Source organism: Podarcis tiliguerta (genome assembly GCF_965153285.1).
Source record: "Podarcis tiliguerta genome assembly, chromosome: 6".
NCBI lineage: Eukaryota > Metazoa > Chordata > Lepidosauria > Squamata > Lacertidae > Podarcis > Podarcis tiliguerta.
In genome coordinates this window covers 51,324,411-51,340,264 of record NC_139539.1, presented here as the reverse complement: position 1 = coordinate 51,340,264, position 15,854 = coordinate 51,324,411, and the positions used below count along the sequence as shown (strand labels likewise).

Sequence of the window (15,854 nt, the reverse complement as noted above, 5' to 3'; positions counted from 1 at the left end):
GCACCTACAGTGTGCTAGGCATCTTGGCTGTTAGTGTCCCTGAGCTAAATTGAAAGACAGATTTCAGGAAGCATACACCACCTACATTGCAGAGACCAAATATCTTGTTAACATATTACTTATAATGCAACTATCTTTTCTTTTTTAAAGCAAGTAATTCATCCCAGTCACGTCACAGGAATGAAGTAAGGAAACTGTGTGCTCGCCTGTTGCAAATTAGAAAAAAAGAATTCATAACACATCTATTAGCCTCTGCAAGAACAACTATTGCTAGGACATGGAAATCATTACAAGTATTAACTATGGACCAGTGGTATCATTCAATTTGGCAAACAGCATTATTGGAAAAACTGACACAAAAATTAAAAATAGCAAGAGGGCAAAAGGAGCACAACAATTTTCATGCAGTCTGGTGTGACTTTATTGATTACACAAATAATGAGGCCCATGGTAGTACAGTACACATAGTTTACAGCATGGCCTGGCATGGATGAAGTACATATTTTATTTTATTTTCTCTTCAGTCCTTTCCTCCCCCTCCTTCTTATAAATTCTAAATAAGTAAAATGCATTTTACTTATGGCCACCAATCTAAGCAATACATTTCACTATATATCATTTCATATCTGTAATAATTTTGTATTTATGCTTCGACACAACTTTGTCAAAATATTCAGAAATCTTTATCTGTGTGTTGTTGCCAGTCCAGTCAGCTTTTTGTGCATGGAATGGGAAGGAGCACACCATTTTGTTCTTCACCTCAGGCAGCAAAATGTCTTGGGCCAGCCATCTTGACAACTTTCATTACGGTATATCCATGTGGTGCAAATACGTTCATATTCTGCTCTTGTCTCTGAACATTTAGCCATGCAGCTTGTTATTTATGATGACACAAATAATAGCAAAAGTAACATTTAATTTTGACCATTTAAAAATAAGTACCTTTACGTTTGTTTTTAAAGTGACAACTTACAGGTTAATTTACATGCTCTGTTGGCCTAAACTGCATCCATAGATACAAGGAGACAAGGGTGTGTGTGGAACAAAGTGTCCCTCATGGTCATCATAGGCAATATCAGGACACTTTGGGGAAAACTGTTGCCCAAGAGCCACTGTTCTCTCCTGTCATTCTGAGTGCCTGAAGATAATTTCTGAAAGAGCACTTTCATCTACCTGCCGTATCTCTGAATTGAAAAAGGGAACAAAAGCTCTGAAGGAGAAGCCAACAGAATTGTATTTGCCATGGCATTAAAGCAGCTCCTCTTACCCAGGATGCCTGAGAGCTTAATCAGTTGCAAGCCAAGCACCCGCCTGAACAAGAGAAACTCCACATGAATGCAAAAGGATAGATGAATCTTCTTTAAAGAGGCTAGAGGATTATTCTCCCATTTTTCTCTGCAGATTCTGAATACCCACTAATGTAAGCCACAGGAACGACTTAAATCGGAACATCTTGTGCCAGCCTGAAATGTGCAGCTTGATCACAACCAACAGCCATAATCAGATGCCACATAATAAACCAGAGACCTGGAACTTTTGTTCCTAGCTCTTATTATAATAGAAATAGATTTGATGTGTAGTATCAGTACAGTGGTACCTCGGGTTAAGTACTTAATTCGTTCCGGAGGTCTGTTCTTAACCTGAAACTGTTCTTAACCTGAAGCACCGCTTTAGCTAATGGGGCCTCCGGCTGCCGCCGCACCGCCGGAGCACAATTTCTGTTCTCATCCTGAAGCAAAGTTCTTAACCTGAAGCACTATTTCTGGGTTAGCGGAGTCTGTAACCTGAAGCGTATGTAACCTGAGGTACCAGTGTACATTCATTTATATTCACACTCCCTCCAGGTGCCATAGGAGCCAAGGGGGCTTTGCCACCTCATAAAATATTTGAGGTGGCTGTGTCCGTCCGTCCCCAAGTTGATGGGCATTGCTATTCAAATGGTGTGTGTGCACCACATCATGTGATTGATTATGTGGGGTGGGGCTTAACTGCCGCCCATATTTTATTCAAGTTGGCGTCTCTGCCAGGTGCCTTAAGGCAGCTTACGCGGTCCAGGTGCTTCCTAATTTGTTCCTAATGAAAGAGATGAAAAGTAATGTTCCAGAAATCAGTTCTGATAGACAACTAAGCCACTCATGGGGTTACAGGGATTACCTACAGCCCACTTTCACAATCTGTCTGTTGCCTACTCCTACTGTTCAGATAGAATGAAAGAGAAACTCTCCTTTTTGCAGTATTTGAAGGTTAGCTCACACTGAGCTAAACAAAAAACATGTCATTAATTGGAGGAGAAATTGAATTTCAACGATTGGCATATTAAGAAGAAAAATATACTGTTGTCAAAGGTTATATATAACAATTTGAGGAACCATACAAAATCAAGTGCAGCAGAGATATGCAACAAAATATGCCAGAAGAGATGTTGCATTTTTTTGGATCTGTAAGGGTTCTTGGGTTTCAAATAGCTTCAAAATTAGTATTAAATGGCATCAAAATGACATTTATCTACATGGGAATATTAAAAAAATATATCCACAGGTGGTAATAAGAAGGCTAGTAAATAATGGTGGTAGGCATGACTAATGAACTCTTTTTCCTACAGATGCCTTTACATTCATTGGCTTATTGAACCCTGTAGCTTTGTAAAACCCATCACACATATTCATGATTGAGACAATATTATATATTTCAACTCCCGCAAGAAGCATGAAAGAATGAATTTGAAAAGAAAGGAAAACAGAATTACTTACTAAGATCAGGAATCACAATCACTAGTTGTTAGGCACATAATAATAATAATAATAATAATAATAATAAACAACAACAACAACAACTGTGGATTTTGATACCACGAGGAATGGATGATCACCTGTCAGGGGTTCAGGAGCAGAGTCACAGGAGAGGGAGGAAATGGAGAGCGAGGAGGAGGAGTCTGAAGGAAATGTCAGCGAAGACAGCAGTCCAAGGTCTCTGAGTCTCTCCAGTGACTCGGAAGATTCACAGAAAGGGGCCCCCATGGTCAGGGCAAGGGGAGTGCCCAGGGGGGCACCTCAGGAAGAAGGGGCCAGAGGGGACTCAGAGAGTAGCAGCTGGAAATCCGGACCAGCGTCCCCCCCAGAGGGCAGTAGGGGGGAGGAGTCCCAAGCATCGGGATCAGGTGGCGCGCGGGCAGCGGGAGAACGTGAGGCAGGAGCGACCACACCCTCGTCGGTGAGCGAGGAAACGGTCATCAGGAAAGTTAAACGCGCGCGCGCGCCAAGTTCAAATGTACAGGAAGGCGGCAAGGTGGGCAGCCCGGGTAGGGAGCCAGGTCCTAAAGCCCGCCGAAGAGAGGGGGAAGAGTCAGAGGGCTCAACATCTGCTTCAGAAGAGTCCAGGAGGGAGGAGACACCGGGGGGTAGTAGGACCCAGAGGAAGAGAGAGAGAAGGAAGAGGTGGAGTAAGATTAGAGTGTTAAGCTGGTGCGCAGGGGGGGAAGACTCAGATGGAGCTTCGCCGGTCTAAAGTTCAGACGTAGAGCTGGGACGCTGAGGCTTTGAAATGGAAACTATTCTTCAATAAAGACTTTGATAATATACTATCGGCTAGCGTTGGTCCTTGGTGAGCTGGGACCCGGAGCCAGCCCTGACATCACCAGTAACAGAATATTTGATAAATAAATTGCTAGTCTCAAATGATGAATACCATTTCGTATAGAAATGAAGAATAAAGCCAATAATAAATAAATAAAGAGGATGCATGTCAGTGCATTCAGCTAAATAATAATAATAATATTAATAATAATTTGTTATTTATACCCCACCCATCTGGCTGGGTTTCCCCAGCCACTCTGGGCAGCTTCCAACAAAATATTAAAATACAATGCAATATTAAAATTGTATTTTAAAATATTAAAAGACAACTTTAAAATCTCCTGCACTGTGCATAGGAGAGCTGTTTTAAATCCTATGGCATACATTTGAGACTCCAGTTAAAAGATGTCATTTGGTCCACAGGACAGAGTGTTTACTATATACCTTTTACACTATGTGCCAGCGTTAGACTGCTGTTCTTTGTTGAAATGACTGCACTATATTTTTTTGGTTCCCTTCACTTAAATAACCACAAATAACCACAACCATAAAAACTGGTTGTGCAATTTGGCACTGGGGGAAGGACTCACTGTCCCTTCCTTGACTCCTCTCAGTTAAGGAGTGAGATGCTCTTACAACAGGATGGGCCTTCCAGTAATAGGTACATCTAATATGGTGCTAATACTTGCTCTGGGATTGCAAACCTTGATGCATGTGGTTGCTAAGATACACTTAATGTTCCTTAGAAGATTCACTATCACACCAGACCTCTGGGTAATTTCACCCCATTCTGGTACACTCTGCTCTGGTCGGGAGTGCTAATAAATAAGTAGCAACTTTAACATCGCTTCGCTTTCAAGAGGAAAAGGGCCCTCCACACCAGGTGAAGGAGCTGTAAAGATGAATATACCTAATTAACTCAAGGCTGAAAGAAAATGGAACACAAATAAATGAGGCCTTCTTCTCTGGGCCAATGCTGGTTTTAAGAGCAATGGCTTATCAAAAGCTATATTAAGATAAAAATCGTAATTACAGTGGTACCTCTGGTTACGAACTTAATTCGTTCCAGAGGTCCGTTCTTAACCTGAAACCGTTCTTAACCTGAGGTACCACTTTAGCTAGTAGGACCTCCCGCTGCCACCACCGTGCTGCCACCATGCGATTTCTGTTCTCATCCTGGGGCAAAATACTTAATCTGAGGTCCTACTTCCGGGTTAGCGGAGTCTGTAACCCGAAGTGTTTATAACACAAGGTGTTTGTAACCCGAGGTACCACTGTACCAGACACCTCTTGATTAATAAACCATTGCCCCAAATACAATTTTACCAGAAGTTGTTAGCTCTTGCAGGTTTCTGGAAAGGGTGTGGGTAGAGGGAGTTGGTGTACCACCTGGTGTAGCACATCACCTGTGTGCAGGTTAGGCATATAGGAAGCTGCCTTCTACAGTGGTACCTTGGGTTACAAACACCTCGGGTTACAGGCACTTCAGGTTACAGACTCTGCTAACCTGAAAGTAGTACCTTGGATTAAGAACTTTACCTCAGGATGAGAACAGAAATCACGTGCCGGTGGCACGGCAGCAGTGGGAGGCCCCATTAGGTAAAGTGGTACCTCAGGTTAAGAACAGTTTCAGGTTAAGAATGGACCTCCAGAACGAATTAAGTTCGTAACTAGAGGTACCACTGTACTGAGTCAGATACTTCCATCTAGGTCTGTATTGTCTAGACTCTACACTAGCTGGCTATGGGTCTCCAGGGTTTCAGATGGGAGACATTCCCAGCTCCATGTGGAGATTGTGGGGGTTATCAGTGCCCACTGCTACAGTAATGGACCTTGGCAGGTGCCCCCAAATATTGATACCTGACACAAACCGGCCCCCAATCCACCATGTTATGACTGTGCGTGTTCCAAAATGCTTGTTTTCCTGAATCTACTACGAGTTTAATCTAGACTAGGAAGTACTGGTTGCTGCCTCAAATTTAATTTAATGAGAATGCTGTATTACTCTCAGCATCTGCAATCTTGCAATACTGTCACCGCTTTGTACCTAACCAGCTGTATTTGTGCGGTATTTTGCCCTTTTTCTGTAACACCACACCATAATCTTGCCATTTTACCAATTCCATGATGCCCAGTGTGTATCCTAAAGTCACATGTACACGAGCTAGGATGGCAAAGTGGTTCTGTTCTTAAGAGCAAAAACCCACCATGCACTGGGAGTCTGAGCAAAGACAAAAGTGGAGAAAAGAAGAAAGGGGTTTTTTTAAAAAGATGAGCACACAATTAACAATACTGAAAGAATGACAGCAGGAGTGTAACCAACCAAAAAGGCTGTCAGATTTTTCAGAGTCCGGAAAACTAAACCGGAGGCAAAGTTTGTCCTCCATGTTGCTATTCCTCATCACTGCTTCAAAATCTGGAATCGTCTTCCAACAGGCCCTTACTCTTCCAGCTTACAACACAGGCACCATTGGGTGGAAGTACTACATGGCTCCCCAATCATCCCTTCCCTCTGACATCCACGTGCTGAGTGTGGATATCCGTATAAGAAAAGCCTATCTGTGCAGTGTAGATATAGCGAGTGAAAGCAGCTTAGGTGTTAGACCTTTTCTGTACTGTCCATCAGTCTGGAAATTCATCACAGTGAAAATGAGACATGGGCAATTTTCTCTCTAGCTGGCACGTTGCGAAATAAATTGGATTGTTGGCTTTTGTTTTGTTTTTTCATGGCAGTTTAAATCCAGTAAGTCTTTGTTCATTCTGTCCAACTATAACGTATGGAAATACAAGGGATGTCTCATTTGTTATTCCAAATGTTAAGTTGTTAAAAGACATGCTGGCACTGAAAATTACTCTTTCAGTTCCAACATTATTCACTTGTAAGGAGCCCCTGGGATTAATTGACACCATAATCTCTTCTTGCTCAGGTCTTCCTTTCTCAACCAGAATTTAAAATAATAATAATAAAGGTCCTTGTCAAGGGTCTGACAGTAAAAAGACTAAAGGGGGTGGGATTGGAGAATGGCAAATGTGTGCTCATTCATCCTTGCTTTCTCTACCACCTGCATTCTAATAACCATTCAGAAAAAAAATGTCAATAAATAAAGCTGCTCAGAGGTTTCAAGCTGCAATGTCAAACATCAGCAAAAGTGGGAGGAAATGTAGTCCATCTGAAGGGTCACAAATTCCACATCATTGGCCAAAGCAGCACCTCCCCACCCACGTCCAATTCATTCCAGTTACAGTGGTACCTCAGGTTACAGACGCTTCAGGTTGCAAACTCCACTAATCCAGAAATAGTACCTCGGGTTAAGGACTTTGCTTCAGGATGAGAACAGAAATCACGTGGCAGCAGTGGGAGGCCCCATTAGCTAAAGTGATACCTCAGGTTAAGAACAGTTTCAAGTTAAGAACGGACCTCCAGAATGAATTAAGTTCTTAACCCGAGGTACCACTGTAGTATTATTTTCAAACTTGCTCAACAGTTGCATAGTGGCAGGGTTGGGCTGGAAGCAATACAAGTGCAGGCTGCGTGGATCTGAATGGCTGCCTCCTTCAGTATGAGAACAGTGCTGTCAACTTTGTTAATTTTACTCACATGCTGAAATGTAAAAGAACTCATTCCTTTCCCACTACCAAATTGTGCAGCTAAAGAGGAACAGGGAAGTAGCTACAATCTGTCATCTAAATCCGTGGAGAAGTATGTTTTAAATTTAGTTTTCTAAGTTACTGATTTTCAAAGTCTTACTTTTATTATAAGGAGGTAAGGCTGGGCGTCGACATCACCTTGCTGACAAAGGTCCGCATTGTTAAAGCTATGGTTTTCCCAGTAGTGATGTATGGAAGTGAGAGCTGGACCATAAAGAAGGCTGATCGTCGAAGAATTGATGCTTTTGAATTATGGTGCTGGAGGAGACTCTTGAGAGTCCCATGGACTGCAAGAAGATCAAACACATCCATTCTTAAGGAAATCAGCCCTGAGTGCTCACTGGAAGGACAGATCCTGAAGCTGAGACTCCAATACTTTGGCCACCTCATGAGAAGAGAAGACTCCCTGGAAAAGACCCTGATGTTGGAGGGCACAAGGAGAAGGGGACGACAGAGGACGAGATGGTTGGACAGTGTTCTCGAAGCTACCAGCATGAGTTTGACCAAACTGCGGGAGGCAGTGGAAGACAGGAGTGCCTGGCGTGCTCTGGTCCATGGGGTCACGAAGAGTCAGACATGACTAAACGACTAAACAACAAAAAGGCTGGGTGTGTGCAGGCAGTGATGTGGCCAAAGCCCTGAGAGCAAATGGGGCAAATATTGTTGGTTTCATCCAGCCTTCTTTCCTTTCCCACTAAATCTGCAGAGGGGGAACCTGTGGTCCTCCAGATGTTGCCCATTATCCCTGGCCCAATAGCCATGATGGGTGGAGCTGATGGGAAATGAAGCCCAGAAGTATCTAGGGAGCTACAGGCTAGCCATCCCTGCATTAAGATAAACAGGGCACTGACCAATAAGTGGCTGGGGATGTGCTCTCTGTGCCTACAGCTTGTTCAGGACTGTTGCCCATCGGGGAATTTCTCCAAAAGCGCAATTCCACGGTCGTCGTCCCCCCCCCCCCGCATTTTCTGCTAAGATGCAGCGGCGTGACAAACAAACATTAAAAGCCTCCGAGGAAAGTGACAAACCTGCCCAGTGAGAATTGTATTACAGGAGCCCAAACATAGAATCGTAGAAGTGGAAGGGATCTTGGAGGGTCATCTAGCCCAACCCCCTGCTCCTCCGTGCAAGATCTGCAATGCAGGAGGGCTGCTGCCGGGAGGCTGTTCAGCTCCCGCTTCTTATCTGGGGTAAACATACCCAATCTTATGCAAATAGGCTGCAACCCTTGGGGTTGCGGCAGTCCTCTGCACGCTTCCTTGAGAGTTAAGCACTGAAGCCCGACTTAAGGGAGCAGCCATACATTTTTAAATAGCAAACTTGATTGCTACTGCATTCACATTCGCCGTCACTTCCTACAGCAGTGCGGCATGCACACGTGCACATGTCTCTTATAACACCCGTTCACGAGTTCCCGGAATGAAAGGGTCAAGTTTGCCAGACGCGACTGTGCACAAATGCAGCTAATATCGCCCACGGGCTGCCTAGAATAACCCCCATTGCCGCGTGGCTTCCTGCCCCTAGAGCGCCCTCTTCCGCGCCGCTGAGGAAAGCACTTTTGTTCCACGGGATGCGGACGATTCGCTCCCCACGTCCACTTCGTATCTATCCCCTTGCGCTCGCCCAGCCGACACTGGCGGGGCAGCGAATTAAAACGTCTGTCCGATGCACGTCCTTCCTTCCTTCCTTCCTTCCTTCCTTCCTTCCTTCCCTTTTCTCCCATTCTCTTTCCCAGCTTGAGACTTCATGTCACCACACAAACCTCCTTTTTCCTCACTCCCATTTTCTTTCCTTCCTCCCTTCTCCCCCCCCACTGCAGAGCTGCCTGGGCTCTCTACATTTCAGGCAACCGAGAGGTGTGTCCGCTGACATCACCAAATAAATCCTGCTCAGCAGTGCAGGGGTGTAAAATTGTTTTCAGGCAGGCAGAGGATGGCGGTGGTGATGCACAGCGTCCGGTTGATACAACTGCCTCGGAATTACTATGCATAGAAACGGGGGGGGGGCGGGGAAAGAGGAGCTGCCCGTCGGCAACTTTGGGCCCCACCCTTCTTTCCCCTCCCGCTCCCCCGCTGCCTTTTGCTGGGGACATCCAGAGATTGCGGGCGGGACGCCGGGCGCCGTCCGCGGTCGGGAAGCGCGCCTGCTTTTTGTCCTCTCTGCCCTTCCCTCCAGGTTGCGGCAGCGGGCCAAGTTGTAACAGGTGACACGCATGGAACTAAAGGGGTTCCGGTTCCCAGAGGCTTTAGTGCAGAGTTGCCTGTAAGTGGATGGGTAGAAGAGTATGCTTTAAAATGCACCCCCCTGCGCGTGCGCCGCATCTTGCTCCTTTCTGTTGCTTAAACAGGCTGCGCTCAGGCGATTTTGGAGGGATGTGCGGGGAGGGTGGAAACTTTCGTTGAATGAGTCTCTGGACTGAGGTTTGCATGCTCCGCGTAGTAGCCTCATTTGCGCAGGATAGATTTTTTTTTTCTGGCCTCCCAGTTAAAACGCTTCTTCAAAATGCAGCGAGATGTTACCATTTGAGTTTGTTCTATGGGACCCTTGTTTGGGCTGCGGTCCAATAAACCTGTGGAAGTGTTGGTTGGGGTGGGGGAGCTTCTTTCTGGGGTTTATTTCGAAAGACGTTCTCTGCTTGCTCTTCGGTGATTGTAGGTTCTTCTCTCAAGCACGCTGAGCTTTTTGGGGTTGGGTCAGAGGTGGGAAAATGCATTTGCACCCTTACAAGGTTACCAGCTGGCCAGAAACAGGTGTCAAGAGACGGGACCATCCTTCTCATGTGCCTTTAACAGCAGCTTCATCTGGCTTTTCACAGCCTGGTGTGGAGAAAAATCTTTTTCGGGAGATCCTCATTGAAGCCATTCATCCTTAAAAGGCACAGCTACAGAGACTAACTGAAAAGCTGGCAACTCAGTGTCTTTATGAAATCATTAATGTCATTGTCTTACTCTTACAGCAGAAGGCGCTGCCAAGGAATCTGCTGTTGATACCAGACTTGGAATCTGCAACTGCCTGAACAGAGAGAGGAGGAGACCTGCCGCTTTTTTGGTTCTCTGCCTCATTAAGTTGTTCAGCTGGGAACTGGCGGTACTTGTAAAGATGACCGCAGATTGATGGCCTGAGTTTTGCAGACGGTTGAGCCCTCAGGGTTTGCTTGCTTCTGACATCATTCCTTTGTGAAACAAGGAGTTGTGCTCAGGGAGTTGAAACCAGGGGGAGCCAGTGGAAGGGCTACAAGTTTTTGCTTTTAAAAACCCAGGCAACTGCAGTTCTCTATCCCAGCCCCTAGTTACCTCCTTCCATCTTCTCCCAATGCCTGTGAGGATGCACATGACTGTCAAGTTTTTGATGTAACTCGGGAGCCTCCCAGCTTTCTAGCCATGGCCTCAGTGGATGGATTGCAGTACCGTGCTCTTTATGAATATAAGAAGGATCGGGAGGAAGACCTGTCTCTCAGCCCCGGAGACCTGCTCACCGTCAGCAGGGCAGGGCATGCCTGTGTGGACTATAAGGAAGGGGATGAGAGAAACCCCCAAGGCTGGCTTAATGGCTTCAATGAACGTACCAAGGAATGGGGAGATTTCCCAGGCACTTACGTAGAGTACTTGGGTCCTGTGAGGATTGTGGCTGCCACACCTAAATCAAGGCCCAGGCCACTGCCACCAATGCCAGCTGGGGCACCTTCCAGTAACATATGGGGTGAGTTCATATATATTTATATATTTCAAATGAAGTGTTTCTGTATGAGGCATGAAATATAGCAGTTTTCCAGAATTATGGCAGTATTTCCTAACTGTGTGTCCTGCAGCAATCTGAAGAGGGCTGTGCTCTCTGACTAGTTGGCCTTGAGCCATGCACTGAAGTTCATAGGACTTTCTCAAGCCCTACTTCCGTTGTCTGTGCACATCACTCCATTAATGGGAGTAGGGGGAATGTGCGTTCCCAAGAAACTTTCCCTGTTGAAATGTTGGCTTTGCTACTGAAGTGAGGCTTTCTTGAAAGCCCTATGATTTTACAGTTTATGGATGGTGTGGTTTGAGAGCCACGTTCTCCCAGAGCGTGATGTGTGTGAACCACTCGGGAATTTGAAGCAGGGCAGGCCAATTTTCCAGCTGGCGTGTCTCTTTTTGTGTGCAGGGTAATCATTTTCATGTGAGCAGCAAGTCACATGGCTAGCCAGATATGTGGATGCCTGTGCTGATGGTTGGGAACAATGTGTTTATACTGGGATGGGAATGGGGGGCGGGATTAGGAAGCCGCTTCTGGCTTTTGTTTTTATGAGAAATGAGACTGACATTCTGAAATGTTCCATCTCTTTGAATTGTCCAGATGACTTGTATTAAAAAAGTCTGCTGTTAATTAAAGGAAGGGCCAGCAGTGCATCTTCATTTGAAATATCTACAGAGGATCTTGAGGGCCGTTTGAGAAGACAGAATCTGGGAGGTGACTACTTCAGACCCAAGTGTTGCTGAAGGCAGTACAGACTTTGCAGACACATTTCACTCTGGGGGAGCTGTGCTCCCATTGTGTGAGTGTGGGAGAGCTGTATTCTCTCACTCTTCAAATCAGTATTCCAGCCATGGGATTGATAATATCTATAAGATCACATGCATGAGAGAAAATCGTTTCCACAATTATTTTTATTTTTTCAATGTATAGTCCAAATTATGATTGACAAGTTGTGCCCCAAAAGCTGCACACAGCTGTAAATTCTCTTTGGACAGGTATAGCTTTTATTTTATTTCATTCAGTATGGACATCTTTACCCTTTGTGGCTGTAGGAATAAATTGAGTATGTTTGGTGGCAAAGAAAAAAAGCGGGGGGGGGGGGTGGCCTTCAGTGTTAAGCAACAAGTTGCTTACCTTTGTTGGAGCTGAGGGATGTTACTGCAAAATATATCAGGTAATGCTAAGTCTGTGTTTTAACTTGTGGGTTCATTCAGTCCTTTTTTTGCTGCTTGCTCCGTGGAAGGGGCCTGAAGAGAGAGTGAGTGGATAGAGACACAGTTGGGACTACCTAAGGGCATTTGTGGACAGCGTGGTCTGTGTTAATTCAGCACTTAGCTCTTTGCACTCATGTAAACCAGGTCTAACCCAGGGATAGGAGACTCCTGCAAATGTGCTGGCAGTAAGCTGCGCACTGTGGCCAATGTGAACTCCATAATGCACAGCAGACAGATGGGCAGTTGGCCCAGGCCCACCAAATCCTTTGGAATTGCTTGTATCATTTTTATTTTATTTATCCTTCTCTTCCACCCACTGAACACCCAGAGAGGAGGGTGGGATAGCAATATGTTAAAACAATAGTACAATAAAATGCAACATCACAACCACTCAAGGCCCACACATTTCTCTTCCCCAACTCATGTACACCACACAAGTATGAGACCCCATGGAGCTAAAGTCTCCTATTTCCTGCATAGAATTTCCATGGTAGATGTAAATGTGCTTCAGCTACATGTTAGCAGGTGTATAAAGTTAGGTGTTTGTGCCCATTAAAATCTTACATGAAACAGCCTTTAGAACAGGGGTGGTGGTGTGTATGCAGTGACTATGGACTTTTCAGGCTGCTTGGTTTTGTATGAAAAACGTAGAGTGTGGATTGCTAGGCGAGGAGCATGCAGAAGGGCAGAGAAACTGTCTAAGCAGGAGTATTTTGTGGAGCTAATGATTTTGAAGCGGCTCCAGTATTTAATCAGAGCCATAGCAGCTGTGTTGATTCCATGGAATAAAATACTCAGAGCGGTGAGGCAATACCTTTTATTGGACCAAGCAAAACTCAATATAAGAAACACATTCAGGTTAACACAGCCCTATTCTTCTCATGTAGGCATATAGACAAGAGTGAAAGATGAACATTATGCTCCCAGGCTGATATTAACCCGTTAGAGTTGAGTTGAAAACAAAGGCATAGAATGTCTAACTTTGGAACAGAGGAAACTTTTCTGTCCCTTGTTTTGCAAATCTTCACCTGGTTTATGGCACAATCTTATACCTGTTTACTTATAGGTAAGTCACACTGATTTCAGTGGGGCTTCCCAGGTAAGTGGATATAGGGCTGCAACCGTAAATTCTTCCTGGGCATGTAATTTGTGGTGCGCATACTAGCCACATGGTAAATCTCCCTATTGCTGAGGATGTGAATCTTAAAAAGAGAGTTTATTGCCTTGGCCTTGTACTCTGAATGGGGCGGGGGGCGTGTTACAGGTTTGTTCTTTTTTTTTTTTTTTTGCTCTTGTTTTTGATTTTTTGCTTTTAAGTTGTATTTTTATGTTGTGAACCGCCCTGAGATTTATGAATGAAGATTTAATAAATAATGATGATGATGATAATACTGACTGCAGAAAAATTTAACAGGCTGAACTTTTTTCTTGGGTATCAGTGGAACTTATTTCTAAATAAAATCTTCTGGAATTGTGACTTTTATGGTGCTGAATAAGTTCTGCTTTCTCTCCATACCTCCAACACTAAAAATAATCACAACAATGTTAAAAAAAACATTTATGCAAAACTGTGCTTAATGTGCATAGTATGATTTCTACCCTTGTAAGGTTGGGCCTGACGGTGGGATTTGAAAGCCTTCTTCCTGTATTATGAGACATTTGTGCAGATGTTGGTTGTGATTATATAATCACACCTTGCTGAGAGCAGAAAAATTCTTCAAAAGGTCAGGTGCCTATTAATATTATGCACAGGCAATCCTCATTTTGCATGGAGGTTACACTTCAGGCCCCCATGCGCATTGGCGGAACATGTGTAAGCCCACTTCGCCCCCATTGTACCACTTTTCGTGACATATTTATAGGGCCGGATTTGGGTTTGATGAGGCCCTAAGCTACTGGTCCAGCTGTCCTTTGTCAACAACAAATTGTCACTGTGTTTTGTGTTGATGCTATATGGTAATTTATGGACCTAATAGGTATCTAAAGCTATTTACACATAACAAAACATGTATTTTATCAAAGTAATTGTTGAACTGAAATACAATTAAGTATATTAATAGTGAAATAATTATTAAGCTCTAACTTAAAATGATTTTTTATATGATTATTGCTTTCATTTTAGAGATCAATAGTCTCGATAAATAGTAAAATTCATGTTAAATTGCTGTTTTAGGGGTTGTTTTTAAAATTCTGGAATGAATTAATCCATTTTGCATTACTTTCTATGGGAAAGTGCGCCTTGGTTTTTGAACTCTTTGGTTTTGGAGCAGACTTTCGGAACGGATTAAGTTTGAGAACCAAGGTACCACTGTATATAGAAATGAGCAAAACAGTGATATTTTAGGGAGCAGGCTAGCAGGCGGGGCCCATTACGTACACCACAGGAGCCTATACAACACAAAACACTGTTGCTGTATGTAGGTTTTATTTTATTTGTTTTTTATCTTATATTTTGGAAATGTACATCCAGGTTTTTTCCTTTAATTTTTTTGGGGGTCCCCCAAGAGAGTGGGGCCCTAAGCTATAGCTTGTTTAGCTTATACGTAAATCCAGCGCTGCATATTTATGATGTTTCGGGGCTGCTTCTGTGTTTGGTGCCATGTGTGTGTCATTTGGACACCCCTAAACCATCTCCTTCCCTTTACCTTTTAATTTGTATACCGCCTTTCTGTATTACTAAACACAAGGCAGTTTACAGCAACAAAATATACAACAAAGAACACACACCTTATAATAATCCCATCCAATACAAAAAAAAATCATAACAAAATAACTTTAAAATGGAACGACTTATATCAAATAAGTATTCCATCATCTATTAGAATATAATAGTACACAGTAAAATTAACTCTCAGAACGTCAGCAAATAATAATTAAACAGAATTTCACTCTTAACAATTATAATAAATAATGACTAAACTATTATCAGTAAAAATAACAATGCATAAAATACCACAATGCATACAAAACCATGTAAAAGGATCGAATTGAAAAAGACATACAACTGATAAAACTATTTTTTAAAATAAATATATCCCTGAACTCTTCTTTCCCCAGCTGTTTCAGCTGTTCTTAAATCTATGGCCAGCTCAGCTGGGCTTGATTGCAAGGCGAGGCTCTTCTTCTTTGCATTTTCTTACTGAGGAAGCTGATTTCTGCTCAATTATTTTAGAGCTCTTACAGGGTTTTTTTGAGGTGGGACTTCTCTAAACAACTTCCGGCCAGAAGTACTGTGGACAGCAGGTTTGGGTTCCTTTGTTGTTTTATGAAACATCAGTTGTTGCCTGTAATAAGTATGATGCCTTGAACCGATTATTCCTAGTCATGTTGATGTGGCGGAAGAGCAGAATTAGGTCCTTAATATATGCTGCTTTCAGGAATATGAACAAACTTAGTTGGTCTCTAAGGTGCTGCTGGACAATTATTTTTATTCCCCACCCCCCACTGCGTCAAACCAACACAGGCTACCTACCTGAATTCATGATGTGTATGCAATTCCGTTAAATAATCAATGCCACAAACTTAGGGTGCCTTGGGCAGTCAGTAAAAAGATTCAGGAAGTTTCTTATTAGAATATCAGTAGTTAAACAGAACTACACTTTTACTCTGTTTCTTTTTCTAACCCTGTAGTTCTATATATATATACATACATACATGGGAGGAAGCTCCATTGAATTCAGTGGGGCTTACT

At 43.6% G+C, this 15,854-nt stretch overlaps 1 protein-coding gene and 1 long non-coding RNA gene across 4 annotated transcripts in view; one reads left to right on the top strand and one right to left on the bottom strand.

Annotated features, from left to right (window-relative positions):
• Positions 1 to 1,988: 1,988 nt before the first annotated feature.
• LOC310680823 lies at positions 1,989 to 8,376 on the bottom strand. Its single transcript, XR_014512963.1, has 2 exons — positions 8,249 to 8,376; positions 1,989 to 2,073 (listed from the first exon to the last, which is right to left on the bottom strand). It is a non-coding gene; the product is annotated as an uncharacterized lncRNA (long non-coding RNA).
• A 768-nt stretch (positions 8,377 to 9,144) lies between these two features.
• Positions 9,145 to 15,854, top strand: part of LOC310680796 (phosphatidylinositol 3-kinase regulatory subunit gamma) — a 237,361-nt gene continuing 230,651 nt past the window's right edge. The window contains exons 1-2 of one of the 3 annotated variants that reach the window (XM_083447788.1): positions 9,145 to 9,482; positions 10,177 to 10,919. In XM_083447788.1, the coding sequence (XP_083303914.1) occupies positions 10,601 to 10,919 (319 nt within the window). In that variant the 5' untranslated portion in view covers positions 9,145 to 9,482; positions 10,177 to 10,600. Of the gene's footprint in view, positions 9,641 to 10,176; positions 10,920 to 15,854 lie in introns of all 3 variants that reach the window. The other 2 variants (XM_083447786.1, XM_083447787.1) reach the window with 2 other exon arrangements.